The 14556-nt window shown below is 41.0% G+C and overlaps 1 protein-coding gene across 2 annotated transcripts in view; it reads right to left on the bottom strand.

The window, feature by feature from the left end:
* Positions 1–724: 724 nt before the first annotated feature.
* The window catches only part of CLCA2 (chloride channel accessory 2), a 42138-nt gene continuing 28306 nt past the window's right edge, over positions 725–14556 (bottom strand). Inside the window, exons 11-14 of one of the 2 annotated variants that reach the window (XM_002715881.5) lie at positions 11908–12178; positions 8815–8985; positions 4088–4312; positions 725–2648 (exon numbers count right to left, since the gene is read on the bottom strand). In XM_002715881.5, coding sequence (XP_002715927.1) covers positions 2206–2648; positions 4088–4312; positions 8815–8985; positions 11908–12178 — 1110 coding nt within the window. In that variant the 3' untranslated portion in view covers positions 725–2205. Of the gene's footprint in view, positions 2649–4087; positions 4313–8266; positions 8464–8814; positions 8986–11907; positions 12179–14556 lie in introns of those variants that run through there. The other variant, XM_051856291.2, reaches the window with a different exon arrangement.

A 14556-nucleotide genomic window follows, 5' to 3' on the forward strand; every position in this document is an offset into this window, starting at 1 on the left:
TGCACATGTACCGGTCTGTAGCTAAACCCTCTGTTCTGCTCCCTGTCCCACAGGATGCTGACGTGACCATCCTTACCCCAGTAATACACTGTCTCAGTTTCTGCTTCTTTGTAAGTCTTAATATCTAGTAGTTTAAGTAATATGGACTTACTTTTCCAGTTTCATCCATATTGTGCAAATGACAGGATATTTTTCTTTTTTTAATGGACCAATAGTATTCTATTGTGTGTGTGTGTGTGTGTGTGTACCATGTTTTCTCAGTTCATCTGTTTATAGACATTTAGGTTTTTTCCAAATCTTGGCTAGTACGAATAATGCTGCAGTAAAAACAGGAGTGCACATATCTCCTCAACATACTGATTTCATCCCCTTCTCTTCCCTTCCTCCAACAGAGGAACTGCCATACTGTTTTCCATAATGGAAGCACTAATACTGAAAATTGATAGCTAAAAGCTGGGAGTGGTGGGAAGGGTATAGAAGGAGCTTGGGTGTTGTTCATTATTTGTGTGTCTGGCTTATTTCACTCAATATGACATTCTCCACTTCCACCCATTTTTGCTGCAAATGACAAGATTTCATTATTTTTATGGCTGAATAGTATTCATTTTTTTATCCATTCATCTGATTATGGGTACCTTGGTCGATTCCATATGTTGGCTGTTGTATATGATGCTACAATAAACCTGGTGGAGCAGGTATCACTTTGATACAATGATTTCCTGTCTCTGGAGATACACAGTTTGTCTTTTTATTTGAAAATATTTCAAATAATACATAAAAGTGTAAAAAAGATTTCAATGAATACAATCTTTAACATTTTTCAACATTTAACAAGGTTTAAGATTTTACCATATTCACTTCATATGTAAACATTACATATATGTACACACATGCAAATTTCTATTTTTGTCATTTATTCTGTGAGGATGCAGCCACTGTGAGACTTAGAAGTTCATGTGGGTAAGTTCACAACAGGCTGTAGTGTAATATTCAAGGGGGAGGGAGACCTGGGCAGAGAAATTTGCTGCTGTCCCCCCGCCCCTGCCAGCACTGCTATGAGTCTCTCACTCAGGGTTTCATACGGTCTCTTTCTTCCTGTTCCAGTTCCCCACATATCCCTCCCCAAAACATAATCAAGTTTTCATTCTTAATTGGATCTAGTTACAAAACTGAGATCTATTCTACATTATTTATTATATATATTCAATAAAATTTTAAGCTCTTTAATTTAAAAACCAAATGATTTCTTGCTCAATTCCCTTTTTTAAAACTTAAAAGTAAAATTAGGTGAAAGAGGATTTTCATTTCACTGTGGCCTGTGCTTCACTGTTCCCTTGTTCTTGGTAAATAGCTCTATGACAAAAAGGTTTCCAGACCCTATTTAACAAATGAGCAGAACAACCTGACAATTTCCAAACACTGATCTCTCCAGCTGACCTCTTCTTTGGTTGAAATTGAATAAAAGCATATGAGTCATTTATGTATTAAAATAAACTCAGAATAATATCTTTTATTCTTGACTTAAAGCCTTGTGAGAGTTCTAACCATTTTCATCCTATAATTCTCAAGGCAGTAACTGAGAACATTGCTTTGATAAACAATAAATTCAATAAACCTTTGTTACAAAAGCATTATGAAGGAACAAGGATAATACCCATATTTTAAGGTTATTTCCTACATTGAAAAAAGATCTCTTTGAGCAATTATGGAGTTTGAACTGTGGGATATTTAACCAAAAGGCAAGAGGTAAAGAACTCTACAACAGGGGCTTCGTATATAAAATGCAACTTGATCTTCAGTCATAAACAAGCAACCTATTCCATACAGATAAGGATAAAAGGAAAATTAATCAAAGTAACTAAGCAATTGCTTCACACAGCTACCTAAACTTTTCTCTACTTCAATTAAACATCGATTTCTTGGCTTTAATTCAACTTTGCCTTTGCCTTTGCTTTTAACAGAATTATCTTGAAGAGTAACTTTTATTGTTTCTCCATAGCCAGTCTAAGGGCTATCTAGTTCACTCTCCAAAAATGAGTATTACAGAATATTTTTATTTATCATGCAAAAATTTGACCTGTAGTTTATAAAACTCAATGGATTTTAATACATTTTTTACATTAATTTGGTTTTGTTGGTAAGTTTTTACAAAGTATGAAGGTCCTAGGTCTTATATTTAAGAAAGAAGGTAGTGTATAGGCTTCTTCATAGTAATTTTGTTCCATTTTCTTTTTTGTCTGCTCTCTTTTTCCTATTTAAAGTACAATGTGTTGCAACTATAATAAGGCAAATCATTCCTATTGAACCAATCACTATTAAAACTCCTTTCAATATAAGATGATCTCTGGCAAGCACAGGAACAGAATTTGGGGGAATAAACAGAGACACTTGGGCAATGTTAGATACAACAGACTTTAAGGAGTTTCTATCCACTGCTCGAATGGCCACATAAATTCTGTGGCTGTCTTGGGTTTCTCGAACAAGTTGATATTCAGGTGTATTTATGAAAAATGTGGGTGAGAATATAAATATCTCTCTGGTGCCAGCTTGCTGAGGATTTAGCTTTGAAGAATTCACTAAAATGGCATTGTGAAAGTCATCTTGAATATTCTGTAGACTATTACTCATTCTTATTTCATAGCTTGTAGCTGAAATTCAAAAATATAAATTGGCTGGTTAAGTCACCTTAGCTTTTCTAGTTTATTCGCAATAACTAACGAAAATAATAACAAAATGCAAAATACCTGAGATTAAACAAAACTAGAAATACGAATATGAAAAACATTAAAAATACCACATGAGGACCCATTACTGAAACCTGAACAAGAGGACATACATTTCTGAAAAGCAAGATTGAGCACAGTAAAGATATTATTTCTCCCAATTTGTTTCGTGAATTTGCTGTGATTCTATTAAAAATGTCTGTAGGAGCAGGCATTTGATATGGTGTGTAAGATACTACTTGGGATGCCCTTCTCTCACTGGCATGTCTGGGTTTCCATCCTGGCTCTGCTTCTGATTCTAACTTCTTGCTTATGTGTACTCTGTAGGTGATGGCTCAAATTGTTGGGTCTCTGTCACCTATGAGGGTGACCTAAATGGAGTTCCTGGCTCCTGGCTTCAGTCTGGTCTAACCCTGGCTGTTGTGGGCATTTGAGGTGTGAATCAGCTTTTGGGAGATTTCTCTCTCTCTCTTGCTCTCTCTCTCTCTCTCTCTCTCTCTGACTTTCAAATAAATAAACTAAAAATTCTTATAATTTCTGCCTTAAAAATAAATGGTCAAAAATGGTCAGTCATATATATTAAAATCTAAAAAGTAACAGGTAGAAGGATTAACCCTATCAGATAGAAAAACACTGTAATACCTCATTTGCAAAAGCACTGTCTGCTGGAGTTTGAATAGACATAGATTCAAAGATAGACCAAAATACATGCAGGAATTTAGGACATGAGAAAGGTGGAATCAAAGTTAATTGGGGGAAATTTAACTTTCTCAATAAATGGTACTCTTATAAATAGGTAAAAATCTAGAAAAAGGAGATGTGGGAGGAAGCCTGACAGTTAGCAGAGGCCTTAGACAAGGAAAAGATAAAGGCGGCACTCCATCAGTGTCCACCCAAGGAAGGGTAAGGGAGCCCTAAATCAAGAGGCTGCTCCCAGTGTCCCTAAGAAAAATGACAGCCAGAGTCAGAGAGGGTAGTGAGCCAAGGCTTCCATGAGTTGTGGGAAACATTTCCCTAAACCTGACTTGTGAAAACATGAATAAATACCCATTGTTCTATTTTGAGAAAAATAAATGACCTCCAGGCTTTGGAAGCACTCACTCTGTTGCTGCTACCTAGAGCACACTACTGTTTGCCATCAAGGTTTCTGAAGGATCAGCGGTGGTGAGTTACCAAGGGCCTTATCCCTCCTGGGGCACACTGGGACTTATGGCTTATCAGCAATGCAAAGCTTCTCAGGACAACTCTCTGCAGCTTTTTCAGCTCTAAACTCCCAAAGCACTTTCACTCAGCTAAGTTCTGATGCAATTTCTAGAAACGCTCTTTAGTGGGGGAAAAATATGTAATGAAGTCAGCAAACCTACCCTGGCCCTGATCGAAGTCTTCTCCAGGCGCTGTCCAAGATAAGGTCACCTCCTCTTCCGCTCTGGCAGCTTCCAGGTCTGTAATTCTGCACGGTGGAAACACATCAGGGTGGGGGCCGGCTGGGACTCCCAGCACTGAGAAGGAGCCCCCTGAGCTCGTTCGGCTAAAAGCCCACTCCTCTCTCCTGCCCACCGAGTTTCTCGGTGCATTCATCTGAATATTACCTGGAACACAAAAGAAAAAATAACCAAACCCACACATTAGGAATCTCTTGAACACTTTGGTTTTGGCAGATTATTAAGAGCCTTTTCCAAAGCTTTTTTCCTTAACTATATCTTTAGAATAACAGAGTTTGTGGGGCTGGCATTGTGGCTCTATCTCTGTAACTCTGCCTTTCAAAACATACAAAAAGAATAACTGAGTTTCTTTGAGTTTGTTTATTCAATCATTCATCCATTCACATATGCTGTGTCAGTTATCACAGACAAAATGGTACCCTTCCTGAATTTACAGTCATTGATCACATTAATAAATATGTTTATCATTATTATAAATATAAGATGGAAAAGAGGCAGGGTGATATGAAGGAAAACAACACAGATGCATAACTTAGGTTGGTTATCAAGGAAGCAACATTTCAATGTTTCCTAATAGTTGTAGGAGTAAGAGGTAAAAAACAGAGGTAGTGGGGAAAGCCACCACCTGCAGTGCTGGTATCCCATATGGCCACCAGTTCAAGTCCTGGCTGCTCCACTTCCAATCCAGCTCTGTTCTATGGTCTGGAAAAGCAGTAGAAGATGGCCCCAAATCCTTGGGCTTCTGTACCTACATGGGAGACCTAGAAGAAGCTCCTGGCTGCTGGCTTAAGATAGGCTCAGCTCCGGCTGTTGCAGCCAATTGGTGAGTGAACCAGTGGATGGAAGACTCTCTCTCTCTCTGCCTCTCTGTATCACTGCCTTTCAAATAAATAAATATTTTTAAAAAATTAAAAGAATGGAGGTAGAACATTACAGCAGAGGGATCAGTTCAGTTAAGAATGCTCAAATGCAGGAGAGTTTTGCAGGAAAACAAACTAAAGACAGGAGGAGAGTAGTTTGGGAGGAAACAGAAGAGGGTCTTGTGGAGCAATGTAGTTGGGTTTAGATTTTAATCTTACATCCTGGAAGGGAGCAGGCAGTGATATGAAGGTATTTTCTTTTTAAAAAGTCACCCTGGCAACCTGGTGGAGAGTGAATTAAGGCACAGCAAGCAATGAGGCCACTCAGACAGCCATTCTTTAGTTCAGGGGAGCAGTGGGTGTCTGGCCCCGCAGTTAAGACCCTACTTGGGGCCGGCGCCGCGGCTCCCTAGGCTAATCCTCCACCTGAGGCGCCAGCACACTGGGTTCTAGTCCCGGTTGTGGCGCCGGATTCTGTCCTGGTTGCCCCTCTTCCTGTCCAGCTCTCTGCTATGGCCCGGGAGTGCAGTGGAGGATGGCCCAAGTGCTTGGGCCCTGCACCCGCATGGGAGACCAGGAGAAGCACCTGGCTCCTGGCTTCGGATCAGCGCGGTGTGCCAGTCTCAGCGCGCTGGCCGTGGCAGCCATTGGAGGGTGAACCAACAGCAAAGGAAGACCTTTCTGTCTGTCTCTCTTTCTCACTGTCCACTCTGCCTGTAAAAAAAAAAAAAAAAAAAAAAAAAAAAAAAAAAAAAAAAAAAAAACCCTACTTGGGACAACAGTAACCCATATTGAAGTTCTTTTTTTTTTTTTTTTAAGATTTTATTTATTTATTTGAGAGTTAGAGTTACAGACAGTGAGAAGGACAGACAGAGAAAAAGGTCTTCCTTCTGTTGGTTCACTTCCCAAATGGCCACAATGGCCGGAGCTACGCTGATCTGAAGCCAGGAGCCAGAAGCTTCTTCCTGGTCTCTCACATGAGTGCAGGGGCCCAAGCACTTGGGCCATCTTCTATTGCTTTCCCAGGCCATAGCAGAGAGCTGGATGGGAAGAGGAGCAACCGGGACTAGAACTGGCACCCATATGGGATGCTGGCACCGCAGGCGGGGGATTAACCTACTGCGCCACGGCGCCGGCCCCCATATTGAAGTTTTTGACTTCAGGTCCTAGCCCTGCCTCTGATTTCAGCTTCTTGCTGATGTGTACACTGTAAGGCAGCAGTGATAACTCAAGTACTTGGGGTCTCTGCACCTACATAAGAAACCCAGATGGAGTTCCTGGCTCCCGGTGTTGGCTTTGGCCCTGTCCCAGCTGTTGCTGGCATTTGGAGAGTCAACCAGCAGATGGCTGATCTCTCTGTTTCTCTGCTTCTCCAAAAGAAACAAAACAAAACAAAACGTTCAGATGACAGAAAACAGCAATGAGGATGATAGCAATAAGGAGAGGCAAGAAAGAGGAAGCTCCAGATGTTTTTCAGAGACAAAATCAGCAAAAGATGGTGGCAGATTTGAACATGGAATGATGAAGGGGGAAGTTGGTTACAAACAATAGTTTCTAGGAATGAACAACTTTAGAATAGCGGTAGGCTAAGGAGAAAGAGACCAATGAGAAGTAGTATTTATTTAATATCTACCATGTGCCAGAGACATTTCTAAGTACTTTATATATGTCAAATATTTAATTTTCTTTTTTAAAATATTTTTATTTTATTTATTTGAAAGTCAGAGTTACATACAGGGAGAAGCAGAGGGACAAAGAGAACATCTGCTAGTTCACTCCCCAAATAACTGCACACTAGGGCTGGGCCAGATCAAAGCCAGCATCCAGGAGCCTCATCTGGGTCTCCCATGTGGGTGCAAGGGCCCAAGCACTTGGGCCATCTTCCACTACTTTCCCAGGTGCATTAGCAGGGAGATGGATTGGAAGTGGAGCAGCCAGGACTCAAATCAGAGCCCATATGGGATGTGGGAGCTGCAGGCGGGGATTTTACCTGCTATGCCACAGCACCAGCCCCTCAGATATTTAATTTTTGAGCAGGGCTATGATAAGGGTACAATTATCACCCCCATTTTTGTAAGTAATAAAATAAGGCATACAGAAGAGAAGTAACTTGCAAAGTCAAATAGTTAACAACTGGGGAACCGGTTTCAAACCCAAGTAACATGGCTCAGCTGGCAGCGTGAAGAGGTTTGGACTGGGCTCAGAGAACTGCCAAGATTTAGAGATCCAGCAGACAAAGAGATGCTGGAATAAGAACCTGAAAAAAAAAAAAAAAAAAAAAAAAAACCTCCAGAGAAGGAGAATTGGAAACCGGGGTGGTCACCGGGACTAGGGCCATAGAGAGTCTGGCGGGGTGGTGAGGGTGGAAGTGAGATGTCAGTGAGCAGAGTGGTAAACTGGAGGTGAGAAGTTGTAGTCAGAGGGCTCAGATACATTCCAAGGAACTGGATGGGAAGGAGTAGAGGGTGGCCACTAGCTGGTAGATGAAGGACGCCATTGCTGCTGTGTCAGGAGATTTGGCGGTGTGGAAACAGAGCAGCTGCCATTTTTCAGGGAAGTGTTTGCTCAAGGTCGTTGCTTGAATATGATCTGGTAAACTGAATATTAGGTATACGAGGCAAGCACAGGGAAACCTGGTTTCTTCTCTTCTGTGCTCTAAAGGGTCTATATGAAGTGCATAAATAAAATCATACTTGAATGTCTCTAACATCACTGTACTCTAAGTACTGGTATTTGCCTCCTTGACCATGGCTTTAAAAAGATACCCAGCTCAGCCTGAAGCCTGCAAGCTCCTTGATAAAAATCAAGTTCTTACTCTATTTGATATCCCAACTTGCTAGGACTAAGCCTGTCAGCTAGTAGCTTTCAAAATAAAAAATCATCTCTATGCAACAAAATCACGTTGCCTTGGCAGTTGATTTACACTGTTTTTGAAATAATCTAAATTATTTAAAATAGAGATGAGAGTAAACTGTGTTCTAGGTGACACAAAAAAGACCATGAGATGCAAATCCATTGTAGTGTCTCGACTGTTTTCTAGTGACAGTATATGTAGAACAAAAAAATGTAGAATCATATTGCGGAATAGTCCCAATGATTAACTATAACTGTGTCATAAGTGACACAAAGTTTTAGAGATAAAAATGCTTAGAAGAAATGTTTTGAAAGACTACAGGATGATATAATTCTATTTGCCAGATTTCACCAGCACTTCCCACCAGGAACCAAAAAACAAATGATGTTAAAAATAAAAAGATGTGCATCTTCTGTTTATTTGACATTTTTATCTTGAGGGAAAGCAGAATCCGAGAGTGCTCAGTTGTCTGAAACATCCAAGCTCATCTTTATCAGGAATTCATTTGCTGGGGGGATCGTTTGGGCCGCTGGTTTTCATCTTTCAACTGTCAGAGACTTTTTGTCTTTGCCTCATCCAAACCTCTATGGAGGAAATACAGGGTTAAGAACTGAGAAAACTCAACCAATCTCTGTATCTATCAGTAATTCTGGTGAAATAGTCACACGACAGAGGTCAAAATGGTTATTAAAATGAAGGTAGGAGTACCCTGTGGGAATTACCTATTGCCTGCCTGGTACCTACTACCACTGAATCACTGAGGACTGACAAGATAGTCAGGAGATTATGTACTGATTTAAGTACAAAGAGTTTCAAAATTCCGACTCTTTTTCTCATCCCTCTGTCTCTCTAATACACACACAGACAGACACACGTACCCCAGAGAGATACACAAAAAAGGATGAGAGCCAAACAACAGTGCTAATGATGCTTACCGTTTGCTATGTATCCTGGTGCATACATGGCATGGCTCCCTGGAACAGAGTGTGCGAGGACATGTATGCTGGGAGAGTGGCTGACATGTACTTTCAAGCTGTATCTACCACTTACAGCAAAGGAGAAAAAATACCTTGAGTAAATTCCGTCATCTTTTATAATATCAGCACCTGTATAAACAATCAGAAATTCCATGTCAACACTTGTCATCACAGTGGATTATTGATATGTAGAACTCATAAGTCATTAAAGATAAGATTTATTTCCTTTATCCTCTCCATTTAAGCATGTGTTATCATGGTTATAACTACTTTTGAAATTATCAAGTGATTAAAAGCTGATGACTCCATAATTGCTGCCTGTGATTCCTTAACCTCTGAAAGTTATTTCCAATGATGAGTGAATTTTACCTGCTTCAGTGTTTTTTTTAAAGGTTTATTTATTTATTTGAAAGGCAGAGTTACACAGAGGAAGAGGCTTAGAGAAAGAGAGAGAGAAAGGTTCATTTCTGCTGGTTCACTCCCCAAATGAGTGCAATGGCCGGAGCTGAGCTGATCTGAAGCTGAGCCAGGAACTTCTTGTAGGTCCTTTACGTGGGTGCAGGGGCCCAAGGACTTGGGCCATCTTCTACTGCTTTCCCAGTCCATAGCAGAGAGCTGGATCAGAAGTGGAGTAGCCGGGACTCAAACCAGTGCCCATATGGGATGTCGGCCCTGTAGGCAGCGGCTTTACCCACTATGCCACAGTGCTGGCCCCTTCAGTGTTAATAAAGGCTTGAGAATCATCTTTAAAGTGCTTTCATTCCTATCACTGAAAATAATACTAGTTTTTTTTTCATGAAACTAAGCACGTTTTTAAGCTTGGTTATGGTCACAGACCCTTCTGAGATAAAAAGATAGATGTTATTCTGGCCCCCAGGAAATGAATATCCATGCAAATATACACATTTTCATCCAATGAATGCTTTATGAATAAAAGCCATGGTTGATAAACAGTGGTGAAGAGGTGTGAAATCCCCTGATCTCCTCATTAGAAGGTGCGTGGAACGGCTGGTCTGGATCCTCAGGGGTTGTTGATCTGCAGATGGTCAGAATGTACATTCTGCCCACTGTGCCTAGCTTCAAGTGGCCATGCCGAAAGCTTGGCCAGTGCTAGACCTCCTCCCTTCACATTCATCCCCAGAGAGAGCAGTTCATCTCCAAGTCAAGTCCATGACTGAAAGGCAGGAGGGCCTAGATCCTAAGGCCGCAGTCGGAGGAGGTACAGCTTAGCCCAAGAAAACAGCACATTCACTATTCAAACACAGGTGGCCATATGGGGCAAGCAGCTTGTCCTATCCTAGAGGTCAAATCAGTTCTCACAGCACACCCCAGCCCTGAGCCGGGATTGGGTCATTGCTACAGTGCTCTGGAATCCCCCTATTCCCCACTACAGAAGCAGGGTTCCTAATGTAAGGAAAGTAGGGGTATATTTAAATAAAGTAGGAAGAGCTAAAACATCTTGCTATCAAGGTTTATTTAGGAAAAAAAAACTGGTGGAAAAAATAAAATCTTAGCATGTAGTGACTTACTGATTAGTAAATAAGAAGGTATATATTTGCTGAGAAGCTACTCAGGAAAATCTCTCCATATCACAGTTATCGCTACCATCTCTTTTAATCATTAAGACAGAAAGAAATAAGCGTGAGGGGAACCAGATTCACAGTTTCATGCAAAAGTAGTACTTCTCACTATTTCTTTCATTAGGGTATACATTTAGATATCAAATAAATGAAATGGTTCCAGGAAATATGTACAAAATGCTATTGAACTGAATTAAATATTTTTGCCCAGGAGAACAGGATCTGTTCTCCAGATCAGTCCAGAGACTGCCAAAAAGGAGAAACATTCTGCAAAGTACATCACATTGGACTGTGGGTAAGCAGGCAGAGCACGAAGAGTTCATCTGGATCCATTCCAATAAGCACAACAAGAATTTTCAGGTATCTCTGAGATAGGCTTGAATGAAAATCCTTTGAATGATCTTCTGTTTTATAAATGCCAGGCACAATGCCATGACAAGATACCCAATAGGCTGCCAAACCTAAGACTCAGGGGGAAAAAAAACTTCCAAAGAGCAAAAACCAGACCTACCTCTGAAACAACAGAGAAAAGGAATAGAATTTTATTAGCAGATGGAAACACTAGGGACTGCCAACATAGACTTCAAGATCTGTTGTCATCCTGAGAATTTAGTTTAGCAGAAAAACAGAATAGGAAGATGGCACAACAAAAGAGTTTGTTTTTAAAGGTCAAAAAACAGTGAGAAAGAGCCCAAGTGCTGCCATCTGCCTGGCCTGCTGCTGTGCTGTCCTTCCTGGGTGACAATGAGGCTGTGAACTCTGTGTGTGCAGAATGAGAACGCTGGAGTGGGGTTTTGCTTTGTTTTCCCAGGGGTGTGAGAATCGGTGCTGTGATGCCACTGGGCTTAATGGACTGATCTCCTGGGGACCAATTCACACACTTCACTTCAAAGGCTCTGGCTAAGCTGTTTCTCATCATCCCAACAACTGCCCAAAGAATAGTCTAGAGTCAGCTCCTGGATCACAATTTCAATTTTCAATGTTTTTTTTCCCCCCTTCTCACTACTGGATTCAACAGGGAAGGAATGGTCTTTCACTGTCTCTTCCTTTTTGGGTTTCATTTGCTCTTTTAGTTGTCTAACTGATTATTTCATAGAGTGAAACCAGTGACTCCTGGAGGGGTAAGGGTATGTCATATGACATACAGTGGGACCTGTGGGACCTCACGAAGTGAGAGTGGTCAGTGCCACTGGTCATGAAGAAGCCTAGACCCAGAGGTTGGGCAACTTCCTCCCACCTCTTGCTGACCTTTAGGAGCCCCTGGGGAATTGTCTTTTCCCAAGTCAACCTGTAGCTGCTCAGTATGTCAGTGATTCTGTGAGAATTCAGGAGTTGGATATGACTGAATGAGCGACATGATTGAGTTGCAGGAATTTTACAGATAGGCATAATGTTGATACTACCACATCCCAGCACCTGAGAACAAGAAGAAAATGATCACGTAGATCACATACCTTTCCTTGTCACCCACCTGCTCCATCATCAAGAAGTTTCAGCATAACAGGCTCTCCAGTCTCCGGCTCAATGGTAGCGGTTACAGTGGCATTCTGGATAGGATAGGACCCCTTTCTCACGTTTGCATAAATCATCACAGGGTGGGGAAAACTCGTGGTATCTCTGTCTACAAAGGCTTCCACAGTGACTGGGGGCATGGCTGAGCTGGAGGCACGAGAGGCCACTGTCATTTTTAGGGCTTGAGGAGAATGGTGGGTATTGTTCAGTATGTAAGTCCAGAGCCCAGGCTGCAAAACAAAGGCTTTTTGTTTTATAAAATGTGGAGAAAAATATCAATCCTGAATTTTATTAGCTTTTATTGTATATAAATAAATGAATAAATAAATATATATTTTGTATTTGAATAAATATAAAAATATTTGTATCTACTTGAAAGAGTGACAGAGAGAGAGAGGCACAGATATTCCATCTGCTGATTCACCCCTAAACAGCTACAAGAGCCAAGGCTGGGCCAGGCCAAAGCCAGGAGCCAGGAACTCCATCTGGATGTCCCATGTGTGGGGTAAGGGCCCAAGCACTTGAGTCATCATCTACTGCCTCTCAGGATCCATTAGCTGGAAGCTGGCCCTGAAGTTGATTAGCTGGGACTCCAATTGGTACTCTGATATGGGATGTATGCATTGTAAGCAGTGACTTGATCCATTGTGTCACAGTGCTTGTACAATTTCTTATTTTGTAAAAGATATTTATTCTATTTTGTCTTTAGGAAACGTTATTTCTTTTTTTGTTTGTTTGTTTTATATAGTCTTTATTACCCAGAATATTAATCCATGATTTATCATTTTCATTGATTTTTCTTCTTTCCTGCAATTGTTACCCTTTCTCTAGGACAATTTTACCTCTGCCCAAAGAACATCCTTTAGAATTTTTTAAAATAGGGACAAGTGTTTTGCCTAGCAGTTAAATCACTGGTTGGGATGCCCGCATCCCATAACTGAGTGCCAGGGTTCAAGTCCTTGATCTGTTCCCCATTCCAACTTCCTACTAATGCACACTCTAGGAGGCAGCAGGTGACAGATCAAATTTGAGTCACTGACACCCATGTGGTAGGCCTGGATTAAGTTCCAGGCTCCTGGCTTTGGCCTGGCCCATGCCTGGCTTTTGTGGGCATTTGGGGAGTGAACCAGTAGATGGTAGCGCTCTATTTATCTGTCTCTTCTCTACTTTTCTGTCTCTTTGCCTCCCAATTAAGTAAATATTTTAAAAAATAATTTTTTTCTGTATGGGCCTTGTGGCACAGTGGGTTAAGTTGCCACTTGGGGGACTGGCATCCCAACATAGGAGTGCCCAGGATTGAGTCTCAACTCCACTTTCTCATCCAGCTTCTCACTAATGCACCTGAAAGGTGATAGATGGTAGCCCAAGTACCAGAGTTCCTGCCACCCACATGGTAGATTAGATCGAGTTCATGGCTCCTGGCTTCAGATGGCCTCTCCCTGACTAATACAGGCATTTGGGAGTGAGCCAGCAGGTGGAAGATCTCTCTGTCTCTCCTTCTCTCTTTGCCACTCTGTATACTTTTACAATTGTTCTTCTTTCTTTCTTCCTTTCTTTCTTGCTTATATATTTTTTGATCTTTTATTCCTTTCTTCATTTTTTTACATTTTTTTCTTTCCTTACTTTTACATATGTTTAAGTGTGTATCTTAAACATTTTTATTAATATAAAGAGAACAAATTTCCTGTATTTCATAGATACAGTTTAAGAAGATATCCAAATTTCCTTTTTTCCCTAATCCCCCCTCACTCCTTCCTTTCTTTTTTTTTCCTTTAAGTTTTTAAAATTTCTTCTATCTACTTCAGTGAGAGGCAGAGAGAATAGGGGAAGGGAGAGGAAGAGGGAGGGAGAGAGAGAAACAGAGATTGAGAGAGAATATGTGTGCTCCCATCCACTGGTTTACTCTTCAAATGCCCGCAGAGCTGGGCCTGAACCAGAACGAAAGTCAGGAGTTGGAAACACAATCTGGGTCTCCCACATGGGTGGCAGGGATGCGACTGCTTGAGTCATCACCACTACTTCCCAGGGTCTCCATTAGCAGGAAGCTGGAGTCAGGAGTCAGAGTCAGGTATCAACCCCGGTACTATGTTGAATGTTGTAGAAAGCAGGAGTCTCGATCACTGGGTAAAACCTCCTCCTTTAATTCACTTTTAAAATGTAATAATAAGTGTCCACTTCGCTGCACTTTGCAAATAGTAATCTAAACCCTTCACCTAAAAAGCAGCCACATTTTTTCATTCTTCTTCACAACTGAGAAAGTCAGATAAAGTTATTACTTTATGATTTATGGGGACACACTGGACTAGAAGGCAACAATATCCTTCTTTCCTTCCACTTCTGCCAAACTCACACTCTCAGAAGTCTCAAGCAATGTAAACAACATACGCTTACTATTGGAGATCATGAAAAGGACCTACTGTTTTGATAGATGACAGCTGTAAAATATCTATGCTGAGTAACTTATAGAAATGCTGCTAAAGTTCACTTTCTTGCCTATCTGGACTGTCTAGAAGAACCCTGCCAAAGAAAGTCTGAAAAGAAAAGGCTAAAAGTATAATATAGTAGAAATGTGTCCTTTTGATTAAGCTATCTATACATGTGTTGCTTT

This window comes from Oryctolagus cuniculus, chromosome 7, assembly GCF_964237555.1.
Source record: "Oryctolagus cuniculus chromosome 7, mOryCun1.1, whole genome shotgun sequence".
Classification (NCBI taxonomy): Eukaryota; Metazoa; Chordata; class Mammalia; order Lagomorpha; family Leporidae; genus Oryctolagus; species Oryctolagus cuniculus.